This window comes from Salmo salar, chromosome 01, assembly GCF_965601325.2.
Source record: "Salmo salar chromosome 01, fSalSal1, whole genome shotgun sequence".
NCBI classification, from domain to species: domain Eukaryota; kingdom Metazoa; phylum Chordata; class Actinopteri; order Salmoniformes; family Salmonidae; genus Salmo; species Salmo salar.
The window spans coordinates 40,326,839-40,340,000 of record NC_138291.1 but is presented as its reverse complement, the minus strand read 5'-3'; the positions used below and the strand labels follow the sequence as shown (position 1 = coordinate 40,340,000).

The following is a 13,162-nucleotide window of genomic DNA, read 5'->3' as shown; positions in this document are numbered from 1 at the left end:
ACCCCGGGGACAGGAGATGAAATTGCGGCCAGAGTCTGGTTCTCGGTATAAAGGAGACACACACGCTCTCTCGTTTTTACAGCGCTGCCACCCAGAATGTCCCTCACATAAAATAAATAGAGAAATGCAACCACTGAAGGGCAGTGGCACCATCCTGTTAAAAAGGTTGTGCGTGTGGGAGGGGGACTGCTGTGTTGGCTAAACCACACTACCCACTGGTGGCAGCCTGGGCGAGAGGAGAGGGGAGAGTGAATGATCTCACAGGAGTGTAAACAATATAAAGCTCTTTTGCTGACTCCAAGGGAAGGGGTTAATAGAGTCCCAGAGGCCTATAAAGATCAGGGCCATCCCCAGCCCCAATGGCAGTCCCTTCCTCTGCCTCCAAGATCTAGACGTAGCCCCTAAACCCATCGCCTGCCTGTCGCACGACTTCTTCTCCCTTCTACTGTACCTCCCCGCGGACCAGAGCAATTATGGCTACAGAGGCCTGATCATAGACCTGCCATACCCACAGATCTAGCTGCAGCACCTCCTCTACATACCGGGACTTCTCAGAGAGACAAAGGAGAGAAGGAGGAGGAGAGAGAGAGAGAGAAAGGGGAGAAAGGGGGGAAAGAGCGAGAGAAAACAGAGGAAACGACTGAGGAGGACAAATATCAATACCACCGTCCGCATGGGGCTGCTAAGTGTTGAAAGTCTTAGCTGTGCCATCGGTGTGGCGTGTGTGTAGCGTGTGCTGCGACCGTTAGCATGTGAAATTGGGCAGGCTTAAACCCTCCTAAACAAGGGGATCAACACACATTCGTCAGGCTGTGCCGCCCTCGGCCGCTGACACACGCAGAAAACGGTGCGCGCACACACTCACACACAAACACACGCGCTCACAACAGCGTACCGGTCACAGACGACAGAAACCCCACCTACTCTTCTAACAAGCAGCCTCCCTCGGTTTCTTGTAATTGAGGTTTAAATCCTCTCCTAACACCTTCTCCTCCATCCCTCCAACCCTCCATCCCTCTATCCCCTACACCACCAAACATGCATTATTCCAGCGCAGGGCCTATAATCCTCCCAGTGGTTAACAGAGTGAGAAATTAGCTTTAGTTAAGTGGTGATTTCAGAAGGCTAAACGGCAGAGGCCCTATTGTATTGTCAGGGCTTCTCCAGGCTGGCGAGAAGAGGACCGGGCCGAGGCTTGTTAGGTCTGGAGGATTCCAACCAACACTAAGAGCTGGACTAATTCCTGGGAACGCTACAATGAAGAATTAAAAGCGTTCTGGCATTACATCGTTCCGTCCCACGAGAGGAGAGCGACAATGGGCAACCGATCAGGACGAGAGGCACGTGATGGGACAGGTTCTCCCATTCTGTCCAACACGCCGCGAAACCATTGTGTGTCGCTACGCAGACATCTCGCTCTCTCTCCTCAGCCTCGGTCCTTTTACAGGAGCTTGACGGGCTTACTGTGTGTATTACCTTCCCTTGAGCTCTCGCTGCGTGTGTGTGTGTGTGTGTGTGTGTGTGTGTGTGTGTGTGTGTGTGTGTGTGGGTGCGGGTGCGGGTGTGTGTGTGTGTGTGTGTGTGTGTGTGTGTGTGTGTGTGTGTGTGTGTGTGTGTGTGTGTGTGTGTTCTTTCCATGTCATAGACTGACCAGGTGAATTCAGCTGAAAGCTATGATCCCCTAATGATGTCACTTGTTAAATCCACTTCAATCAGTTTAGATGAAGGGAAAGAGACATGTTAAATAATCCTGTTAGTAAAACCTTGAGAAATGGATTGTGTATGTGTGCCATTCAGATGGGTGAATGGGCAAGATAAAGTACTGAAGTGGGTTTGAACGGGGTCTGGTAGTAGGTGCCAGGCGCACCGGTTTGAGTGTGTCGAGAACTGCAACGCTGCTGGGTTGATGGTGTATCAAGAATGGTCCACCACCCAAAGGACATCCAGCCAACTTGACACAACTGTGGGAAGCATTGGAGTCAACATGGGCCAGCATCCCTGTGGAACGCTTTCAACACCATGTAGAGTCCATGACCTGATGAATTGAGGCTGTTTTGAGGGCAATGCGCTATGCGTGTGCCTCCTTACCTCCCACCTCTCCCAATTTGACAAATTCCAATATTTGTGAAAACAAACGCGGTAAGGTTGATACACCCAGCACAACCTTGGCTGAGAGAGGGGAATACATGGAGGGAGCTTGACACCCGAATGGTGTTGTGGATTTCGCTCTCAAAGCCACAGCGAGAGACATTTCTGAAGCTGTGCGTGTCTGCATGAAGAGAGAAAAACACCCAACCAGAATATCTCTTTAAAAACCCTCAGAGACTGGTTTCAATTTCTACTCGAATTCAAAAAGCGTGTTACCTTTAAAAATCCCTTAATACCCGAGGACTTGTGACATAGTTGGAAGGGTTGCTCTCCTTGCCTCTGTACACCAACCTACACAATTAAGGACGGTAAAAACTCCAAGAGGAGAGAAAGAGGGCTACCAGCGTGTGCCAAACATTTTCGGCGGCGTTCACAGTCCAAATTAGTGTCCAACTTTATCCCGCTGCTGCGGTAGGAAAATACCAAATCTGCCGCCATGTGCCATGTGACTCCATTAAGCGGCATGCAGTAGGGCGTCTGATGTCTTCATGTGGGAAACTTGTGCTGTGCTGTGTGGGCGTGCGTCTGTGCTTGCGTTCGTGAGTGTGTGTGTGTGTGTGTGTCTAGACACAACTCAGCATCCCACTCCACCAAAAGAAAACAAGTCCCTCCCAAAAACACTGCAAACCAGATGGGACCCCTTCCATCCACAAAGGAATTAAGGCCCAGTTTGAAAAGAAGACCTTTGTTCTCTAGCTACCTTCTGAAATACACCTTAAGCAATATGTGTTGTGTATGGAAAGGTGAGTTTGTGGCTCGCTGGGTAAATGTGCACATAACATAAATAAAAGACTCAGGCGTTTACAGCCTGTGGGACCAAACAAACACTTACACAGAGTTCCTCCCCCCCCCCCCCCCCCCCCGACAGAGTGCATACAGAGGTGTGTTTCTCTATAGCTACACAGTTTCCTGCTCTCAGTGAGACAGGGCTCTGCAGCTCTGCAGCTCTACTCAACCACCTGGACCTGAGACTGAGACAGCGAGACGAGCGAGAGAGCGAGAGAGAGAGAGAGAGAGAGAGAGAGAGAGAGAGAGAGAGGTGAAAGGGAGGGAAAAGATTCTTTCAACAACTCTCCACTGGGCCTGTTTTCGTTTATTTGCTTCTGTCACTCACTCACTCTCTTAAATCAAATCAAATGTATTTCTAAAGCCATTTTTACATCAGCAGATGTCACAAAGTGCTTATACAGAAACCCAGCCTAAAAGCCCAAACAGCAAAGCAATACCGATGTAGAAGCACGGTGGCTAGGAAAAACTCCCTAGAAAGGCCAGAACCTAGGAGGAAACCTAGAGAGGAAACCAGGCTCTGAGTAGTGGCCAGTCTTCTTCTGGCTGTGCTGGGTGGTGATTATAAGAGTACATGGCCATTAGGGCCAGATTGTTCTTACACACACACACACACACACACACACACACACACACACACACACACACACACACACACACACACACACACACACACACACACACACACACACACACACACACACACACACACACACACACACACACACACACACACACACACACACACACACACACACACACTAAAGGATAAAATATCACAAGATATCATTTTGAAATGAACATGGAAGTATCCTTTCCTTAGCATACAGTCATTGTCACCCTGAATCAAGTGTTTTTTCCCCTATTCTCACTTATTTTCACAGCAACAACAGCTGTTTTACGCCAATTATCTCCATCTGTCACATTCATTTTGTTGCCGACAATAAAACAATACAAGATATGATACTGTATTATATTAACACGTCAAGGCGATTCGAGTTTAAAAAAAAGAGGAACAACCATCAGAATTATCCTCGGAGGTCGTGTCTATCTTTTGAGGATAAAACTTCTTTCGGCACAATTATCTCCGGGCTGATGACAACGCGGCTCGAGTGAGGCCCGTTTAAAATCTCCGATCACTTGCCAGAGCTGTCAAGCACGCCCTGGTTCGCTGCCTTACTCCACTCCTGTGTTGAGCGTCTGTCGGCTCTAAAATATCTTTGTTTTGGCCGCGGCCCCAGACTCTCCATGCTGGTAAAAGCTCTGCATTTAATTCTGTCGTTATTTTCAAATGACTGGGAGACCACCAGATTCTCTCTCTCTACGAAGAAAAACACACACACACACACTCGTTCTCTCCCTCCCTCTCTATTTCTCTCTCATCTCTCTTGCGTTTGTGCATAAGGAGAAACACACACACACATACACACATTGCTGTGTGAAGCCTTTGCCAAAACCACAAGTGAAAGGCCAAAATTCCATGAGCAAATGCTTGAACTCAGAGGGGCCTATGAACAGAAAGTTTGAGCTGAGGAGTAGAGTAGCTTCAGTAAAAGGTGTATTAACTGAGCTCTACACCTAGTCGATGGGGCCCATGGGGTAGTTAAATGGGCTCAGTCTGTAGGGAAAAGACCAAAATACAACAAGGCACTTATACAACGTTTGTTATAACGCTGTCCGGATAAAATACTGTTGGCTTACCACACCAAACAAAAAGACTCTACATCAGTGATGTCACTAACAATGCCCCAAAGAGAATCTAAATGACCCAGGGTTCACTAACTTAGATCTCTGAGATCAAAACAATCAAATAGCTGAAAGGTTGAAATATTTACCCAAGACAAGATTCACTCATAATGAGTCATATACAGCCAGAGAGGCACAGCAACAAATTATGAATAGCCACTTCCTGATTATTAGGAGACGTGAGGTATTGTGGGGATGGTTGTGAAGAATAAATTGTCTTTTCTGCCGCTGGTTAACTTCACAAATAACGATTGCAGAAAGAAGAAACAGAGGAAAGACAAAAATTGAAATAAAAGCTGTAATGATGAAGATCAAGTGAGGCGGTGTCATAAGCCTCTCCCCTGCGTTGGTTTCTCCTGGTAGCGTTGTCCATCCCAGAATATTATTTTATTTTATGAGACCCATTTCCCTCCGGGTTTCTTTGTGGAGGACTTGACTTGCCTGTTGTGAAAGATAACTGTGGAGGAGAGGAGCTCCCTCTCTCTCTCTCTCTCTCCCCCACCATGCTTCCAGCTGGTCTAAAGTAAACTGCGTCTTTACCCCACTGAATCGGGAACTAGCTCTTTTAATCCTGCTTGGTTTTTCCTTTTTTTTTTTGCCTATATAAATCTTAATGAGCTTTTCACCTTTTAAGCAGATGGCTTAGGCTGGATTTCTCCATGAGAGTAGGGGTGAGTCTCTGTCACGTTTTGCACAATTTGTTTCAACTAGCTGAGTCCTTGAGGGGGTTTTAGGGCTTTGAGTGGGTAATGTGCTGTTTCTCCTCTGTCCTCTCTCCTCGTTCTGCACGGCACCCGGTCTGCCCTAATGAAATCAGCTCACTCTCTCCCCTTTCTATTTCTCTCTCATGAAGGGCTGAGCACTATCACAATCACAACAGGAAGCCCCTGTCTGACTGCTACAGAGGTAAATGAGAGGGAGAGATAGTGTGTGTGTGTGTGTGTGTGTGTGTGTGTGTGTGTGTGTGTGTGTGTGTGTGTGTGTGTGTGTGTGTGTGTGTGTGTGTGTGTGTGTGTGTGTGTGTGTGTGTGTGTGTGTGTGTGTGTGTGTATGTGTGTGTGTGTGTGTGTGTGTGTGTGTGTGTGTGTGTGACCTACCTGCCAGGGCACTCTCCTGCTTGGGGCAAATTCCTTTGGTGGGCGTCACCATCAGCCTCTCGTCCTCTTCCTCCTCCGGTGTCACCTGGATTCCGATTTCCACCGGTTCCACCACTTTCCTCAGCTGGCTGTGACCGAGGCGACCCTGGTTCTGCTGCTGCTGGTGGGGCGGGGGAGGGGGCTGCTGCGGTCGGCGGCCATCTTGTCGTAGCAGCCAGGGCCTTGCAGTAGGGCTTGACACTGCTTCTTCTTGTGCTCGATGAAGAGCAGGATGTCTCCCAGGGGGAAGTTCATTTGACACTGGCCACAGGTGAGCAGGTCGTGGTCCCCCAGCCCCATGGCCAGGCTGTCGGATAGGCTGGGGTCCAGCAGGGCCGGGTGGGGCAACAGGGGGTGGGGGTGGGGGTGAGGTTGAAGGTGAGGGTGAGGGTGAGGTTGAGGGTGGGGGTGAGGTTGAGGGTGGGGTGAGGTTGGGTGAGGGAGTCAGACACGGAAAGTCCGCCATCCACATGGTCAGCCTCCGCCGCTGAGAGAGAGAGAAAGTGAGAGAGAGAGAGAGGGGGGGGGGGGGGTTATTATAAATAGTGTGATTTGTTCTGTTGAAGTGTAGAACACAGCTCTGGGTTATAGCAGGGGTTCCCAGACGTATTCACTCGGGGCCCCCCTTCCAGCATTGGGGAACATGACACAAACTGTTCACACCCCTCTAATTTTGCAGGTTTATAGCTTATTTCCTGCAATTCTACGCATGTTGTCATGGGCTGCAAAGGAAATGTTGCACGTTCTAAAGCTAATTTAAAAAAAAGAAACGGTAGATGACATGGGCGCGTTGATCAGGACATTTCTGACAAGGTATGGTATGGTATGCAAAGACTAACATGACAAGAGGAACTGATTTTGAAATGGCACCTAATTACAACTTTCAAGAGTAAGTTTAAAGCCGGACAGAGTTCCTTTAAAAAAATAGAAATAATAATAATTTTTTGGGGGGCGGGGGACTTCCGAGCTCCCCTGCTGACCCCTGGGAACCACTGGGTTATAGGACTCTGTCTGAAAGAAAGAGAGAAAGAAAGAGAGAGAAAGAGAAAGAGAGAGAGACTGGTATTTTCTACAACCACAAAAGCCCAGCAGATCTGCTGGCTGATTCTGTCACCTAGATAAACAGAGACTCACAAACCACAGACAACAGCCCTCTACTCCCTCTCCCCCTTCCTCTCTCATTGCCTCCATTTTGAAATATCATCCTACACCTTTCAACAAGTGGCTACAATCGCCTCTTTGTAGTCCGAGGCTCTCGTTCGGTGTTGCCACCTTCCACTCTTACAATAAAACCTTTACGACTGCCACTTCTCGCCGCGCCTCTTCATCTCTCCCTCCTTCCTTTGCCTGTTTCTCTTCACCCCGCTGACCTTAGCTGGCTAGCGCGTCTCTCAGACACATGCCAACTGCAGCCAGCGCTGTGCTGTTGTTCGTCAGGCTTTGAGCTGCGCTGAGCAGAGTGTCTCTCTACCGTACTGTACTACTGTGCTGTCTTGTACTGTGGTGCTCAGGTTCAACCTCATGTGTGCAGAGAGCATGTTCGTAGATACGTGGGGCTGTATATAAACTGGGATGCTATCGCCACAGCAATCATAGCTGAGATGTTATCCTCACACACACACCAGCGGCGCAGGGTAAAAGAGAGGGAGGGAGAGAAAGAGAGAGAGGAAGAGGGAGAGAGAGAGAGGTCTCAGGGAGAGAGATAAAGTGGTACACAGAAGAGAAGCTGGGGGTGAGGACAGAGGTAAAGGCAGGTTGAGAGAGAGACAGAGAGAGAGAGAAAGAGAGAGAGAGAGAGAAAGAGAGAGAGGGAGAAGAAGGGATAGAGAAAGAGGGGGGTTTGAGCAACTGCTAAAAAGAGGTCGATTTTTTTAAAAGCAAGGATAAAAGATATAGGTAGCGTGAGCCCCTGGCACGCTGCTCAGGTAGCCCTGTTTACATGTCCCCCAGGACTCTCTCCCTCCTTCACTAATTGTAGATGATGGATCACCAGCAGGCTGTGCATCCTTCTGCCATTTGTATAAGCTCCAAATTATAAATGCAGACAGATTTGTAATGTCGAACTGAGCAAAGGCCTCTGGATATATGCTCACACCTTTAGCATGTGTTTTTGAACAGAAACAGCCACAACTGGTTAAAAACACCATCCCCAATTATTACCACAGTCAAAAGTGTATACAGGACATTCATTGAATGGAAATACTGTGTTTGATTTTATTCAGCGGTATTCAATACTTCTACTTTTAATACCATACATTATTATTATGAACTGCCATACTTATGGTCCCTGTAGTACATATGGAGAAGAAAAGCAACTCATTTTGTATTCTATTGCTTTCCTGTGATGTAAAATAGCCATTGCCTGATCGATGCCGGATGACCCCGTCGTGGAAGACATGAGGGGCATTTTGCTTCGGCTTCACTTTTCCAGCATCATGTCTAGATGCACGTAGCATTACTGTTGACATGCAACCATTGTGTTGTATGATCCCCCCCCCCCCCCCCCCCCCCCACACACACACACACACACAGAGCCGAGGTGCCCTGCAGGCATAGGCAGGCCATCTGTGCATCAAATTAGGCTGCAGTGGTTCTTCTGTGTAAATGAACAAGCCACAGAGATCAGCCAACACACACACACAGCTATAAACAATAGTGCTATCAGGCACTCACTTTGCATTGCATTGTGGGAACTGAGGTCGATTTCCTGCTGTGAGTAGAGAGGTGTGGTGACATCAGGAAGTGACTGCAGACAGCTCAACACACTCTGATCAGGACCTGTGAATCACGGCCTAGCTAACGTTGCTCTCTGATTTACCCTGAAAAGGTATTCAGAGCAGTCTAAATATTGCTACCTGAAGGGTTTGGCTCCTATAGACTACAGAAGGACATCGGTAGTGTCAGCGGTGTTAAGCCTGGGCTGACTAGGCTTTACTCTGCACTCTAGAAGACTGGCATGAGTCAAACAAACAAACACTGTCAGATTGTGTGGGATTGGATCAGTGAACTGTGCTGAGATTCTAGGACAGTCTATAACGGCGTCTGCACGCACGCACGCTGTTGTCCACGGCACCCCTTCCCTACCACCCTCCCGATAACCATGCTGTCACCTAGGTTACATTACGTCTCATCATTCTCTCTGATCCCTCAACAAATACTTCCTATAATTCCATTAGAGCCTCAGAAATGTCAAATGTTACTCATCTTCATCCAGCACGCTCCGCAGAGACAGGAGGCGTGCGTGGAATTAGAACCCTATTCCCTATCTAGTGCACTACTTTTGACCAACGCCTATGGGGCTCTGGTCAAAAGTAGTGCACTGTGTGGGGAATAGGGTGCTAATTTGGACGTGGCCTACAGATTAGGGGACGCGAAGGAGAGAGAGAGGGACAGAGACAGAGAGCGAGAGAAAGAGAGACCGAGAGCGATAGAGAGAGAGCGCGATAGAGAGAGAGAGAGAGAGAGAGAGAGAGAGAGAGAGAGAGAGAGAGAGAGAGAGAGAGAGAAGGTGATATGCCCACAGTCGGGTATAAATATAACTTAAACCTGCAGTATAGAGCATGTACTGAGATATATTCCATTTGGCCTAATGCAAACTGAAGACTCAATGTATTTGACCTGTATTAAAGTCAGTGGGTTTTTGAGAAGGAAAGAAAAACTGATATAAATGTCCGTTTGTTTTCTAGCTGACATATTCTCTGTGGTTTTTGTCTCCGAGAGACAAAATTAGCAGGTCTTGATGAGGTTGGTAGGTTGTTGCTCAAGATGTGGCTTAGGGTGTGGGTCTCTATGCAAATGACAGACGTGAAGGCAGGAAGGAAGAAACTTCCGCTTTGTCCTAATTGACCTAATAAGGCTGGTTGAGTCTGAGGGGACCTTGGTAACAAGTAGTTCACTATATACTGTACGGAATAGGGTGCCATTTTGGGACGTAGCCTGAGTCAGAGAACCTACTAATGGGGTTTCAATTAGCGGGTGTAAAGCACAAAAACTTAAAGCAAATTGAGCGTCTAAGAATGAACGACAAGCTAAAATGGACGGAAGCCTTCACTTTCCAGCAAACAGCCAGCTCATCTTTTTTTACATTTCTGAGAAACTCCGTTCATAGTGTTTCTCCCAAAGGAGAGTGAAATTGCTGCTGACAGGTATCTGGCCAATCAGATTGTCTGTCTCGCTGGCCCAGAAAAAAGGCCCATTTCTCTTTCCAGCAGAGTTCGGTGATATAATACAGCCCGAGGAGTGTGTCGATATTCCACGCTAACTTTTGCCATGGTCATCACCAGGGAGAGGAGAGGGATGTCATGTTATTATCTCGGGGTAAACCGTTCCGCCGCTTACCTCCTCCATTCCGTTTGCCCTCGCTCCTCGCTACAAACACACACTTTTAATAAAGCGAGACTGTTCACATTCTCCACACTGCAAATAAAACCCTGGAGATAACAGTCCCCTATTCACACACAAATGTGATAACGTTTAAACTCTAAAATGCTTTTCAACGTTTTTCTTTCTCTCTGTCTCGCTTTTCTCTTCGCTGTTTCAGACGGTCAGAGGTGGCTAATTAGAGAGCGCACGTCATTTCTGACTGATTTCATATTGTTTTTTTACTGCCACCATTTAAATCATGAAAGCTCCTCTAATTCTGTCCAGATAGAAAGTTCTGGTCTGTGCCAATTAAGACCATTCATCGTGGTGCTGTTACATGTGCTGCTGGGAGAAGGAAGGAAGGAAGGAAGGAAGGAAGGAAGGAAGGAAGGAAGGAAGGAAGGAAGGAAGGAAGGAAGGAAGGAAGGAAGGAAGGAAGGAAGGAAGGAAGGAAGGAAGGAAGGAAGGAAGGAAGGAAGGAAGAGGAAGGAAGGAAGGAATACCTAATCAAACTATAAAAGACAGTTTACTGTTTGTTCACTATTTTCCTCCATGCCGCGCAACGCCACGCCGTGGCAGGCAGCTTTCACCAAGGCTGCGTGTTTGCGGCTGAGACTGCAGTCAGTGCCACCACACACACACACACACACACACACTCTCTCTCACAGAGACGTAAAACACAAACACATTCACGCACAAATACAGACGTGCCGAACGCACACCGGCCTGGCATATGCACAAAGAAAACAGCGCTTAACTCACATACCTCCCCTACTCATTTACATTTACATTTACATTTAAGTCATTTAGCAGACGCTCTTATCCAGAGCGACTTACAAATTGGTGCATTCACCTTATGATATCCAGTGGAACAACCACTTTACAATAGTGCATCTAAATCTTTTTAGGGGGGGGGGGGGGGTTAGAAGGATTACTTTTTCCTATCCTAGGTATTCCTTAAAGAGGTGGGGTTTCAGGTGTCTCCGGAAGGTGGTGATTGACTCCGATGTCCTGGCGTCGTGAGGGAGCTTGTTCCACCATTGGGGTGCCAGAGCAGCGAACAGTTTTGACTGGGCTGAGCGGGAACTGTGCTTCCTCAGAGGTAGGGGGGCCAGCAGGCCAGAGGTGGATGAACGCAGTGCCCTTGTTTTGGGTGTAGGGCCTGATCAGAGCCTGAAGGTATGGAGGTGCCGTTCCCTTCACAGCTCCGTAGGCAATCACCATGGTCTTGTAGCGGATGCGAGCATCAACTGGAAGCCAGTGGAGAGAGCGGAGGAGCGGGGTGACGTGAGAGAACTTGGGAAGGTTGAACACCAGACGGGCTGCGGCATTCTGGATGAGTTGTAGGGGTTTAATAATACTCCAATGGATTGTCACCCTAACCAACTTTCACCCAACCTCAATACAACTGAGGAAGAGCCCTGTCAGACACAGACAAAGCTAGGCTTAGATACACACACAAACACTTAGACAAAAATTCACACTTCTCCTGTAAATATACACATACTTAACACAAACAAACAGGCCTATAGGGCTTTGGCAAGGTCCACAACCAGACACCCAGGCCTGGGTTCACACGCTGTTTCGCTGGACACCCAGGTCTGGATACACACACTGCCTGACAGAGTTAACAACCAGAAAGCCACTCTCTCTAACCAACCATAATCACACAGTACATATCTGAGTGGGCTTCAAACCAGAGGGTATATATTAAACATCTCACAGAGTAAATATCTCTCTCGCTCTCTCGCTCTCTCGCTCTCGACTTTCTTTCCCACAAACACACACATACACAATTTCTCCCTCTTAAACACACACGAGCACACTTTTGCTGAAGCTTTTGTCACCACTGAGCGTGACACTAAGTGCTTCTGGTATGAGTCTAGCTGGTATGAGTCTAGCAGGTATGAGTCTAGCTGGTATGAGTCTAGCTGGTATGAGTCTAGCAGGTATGAGTCTAGCAGGTATGAGTCTAGCTGGTATGAGTCTAGCAGGTATGAGTCTAGCAGGTATGAGTCTAGCTGGTATGAGTCTAGCAGGTATGAGTCTAGCAGGTATGAGTCTAGCAGGTATGAGTCTAGCTGGTATGAGTCTAGCAGGTATGAGTCTAGCAGGTATGAGTCTAGCTGGTATGAGTCTAGCTGGTATGAGTCTAGCTGGTATGAGTCTAGCAGGTATGAGTCTAGCAGGTATGCTACTTGGCCTGATATTTAAATGCTAAATGCAGTAACACATACACATAAAGCATAAAACCAACATCGCATGGTTTAAGGTTAGCTTAAACAGGTACGTGTCCAGACCAGCTAGCTCTACAGTCTCACGTCAGAAGAATTTCAAAGTGTTTCAGGTTCAGATTAAGCATTAACTCTGAACACTTAAGGTAAGGGTTAAGGTTTCTATCGCTGGATTTGAACAGAGGCATATGCTTTACGCCCATCCGCCATCCCCGTCAACAACACCCTAGCAAAACCCAAACCTACTTGAAGATAACAGAGCTCACTTTTGCCCCTAGTGGACAGTTTCCACATCCTCTCCTGACGTCCTCAAACATAGATGGACTTCGAATACTGACTTGCATCACGGGTGACCTGGCTGGTCCAGCCGCAGCTGCAGCCAAGAACACACACACACGGTAAGGAGTGTGTGAACGGAGATGTTAACATTACGTTTTGAATTGGAATTATTCGAGCAGTGGACTTTGAACACACACATGTGCACACATACACATAAGTAATGAAGATTTGATTTCAAGGTTTGTACGCGTGTATGAGAGAGAGTTTGAGCTGCCGTAGTAGTAAGGCTTTCCTCTGCTCCTACCCAGCCAAGCCTGGGTTAATTAAGAAAGAAAGAGAGAGAGAGAGAGAGAGAGAGAGAGAGAGAGAGAGAGAGAGAGAGAGAGAGAGAGAGAGAGAGAGAGAGAGAGAGAGAGAGAGAGAGAGAGGAAGGAAGGAAAGCAGGAGGCCTGTACTCTATAACATGTATCC

The 13,162-nt window shown here is 47.7% G+C and overlaps 1 protein-coding gene across 1 annotated transcript in view; it reads right to left on the bottom strand.

Annotated features, from left to right (window-relative positions):
* Nucleotides 1-13,162, bottom strand: part of bcl11ba (BCL11 transcription factor B a) — a 53,431-nt gene that overhangs the window by 30,505 nt on the left and 9,764 nt on the right. The window contains 1 exon segment of the mRNA XM_045717702.2: nt 5,778-6,303. Coding sequence (XP_045573658.2) covers nt 5,778-6,288 — 511 coding nt within the window. The 5' untranslated portion in view covers nt 6,289-6,303.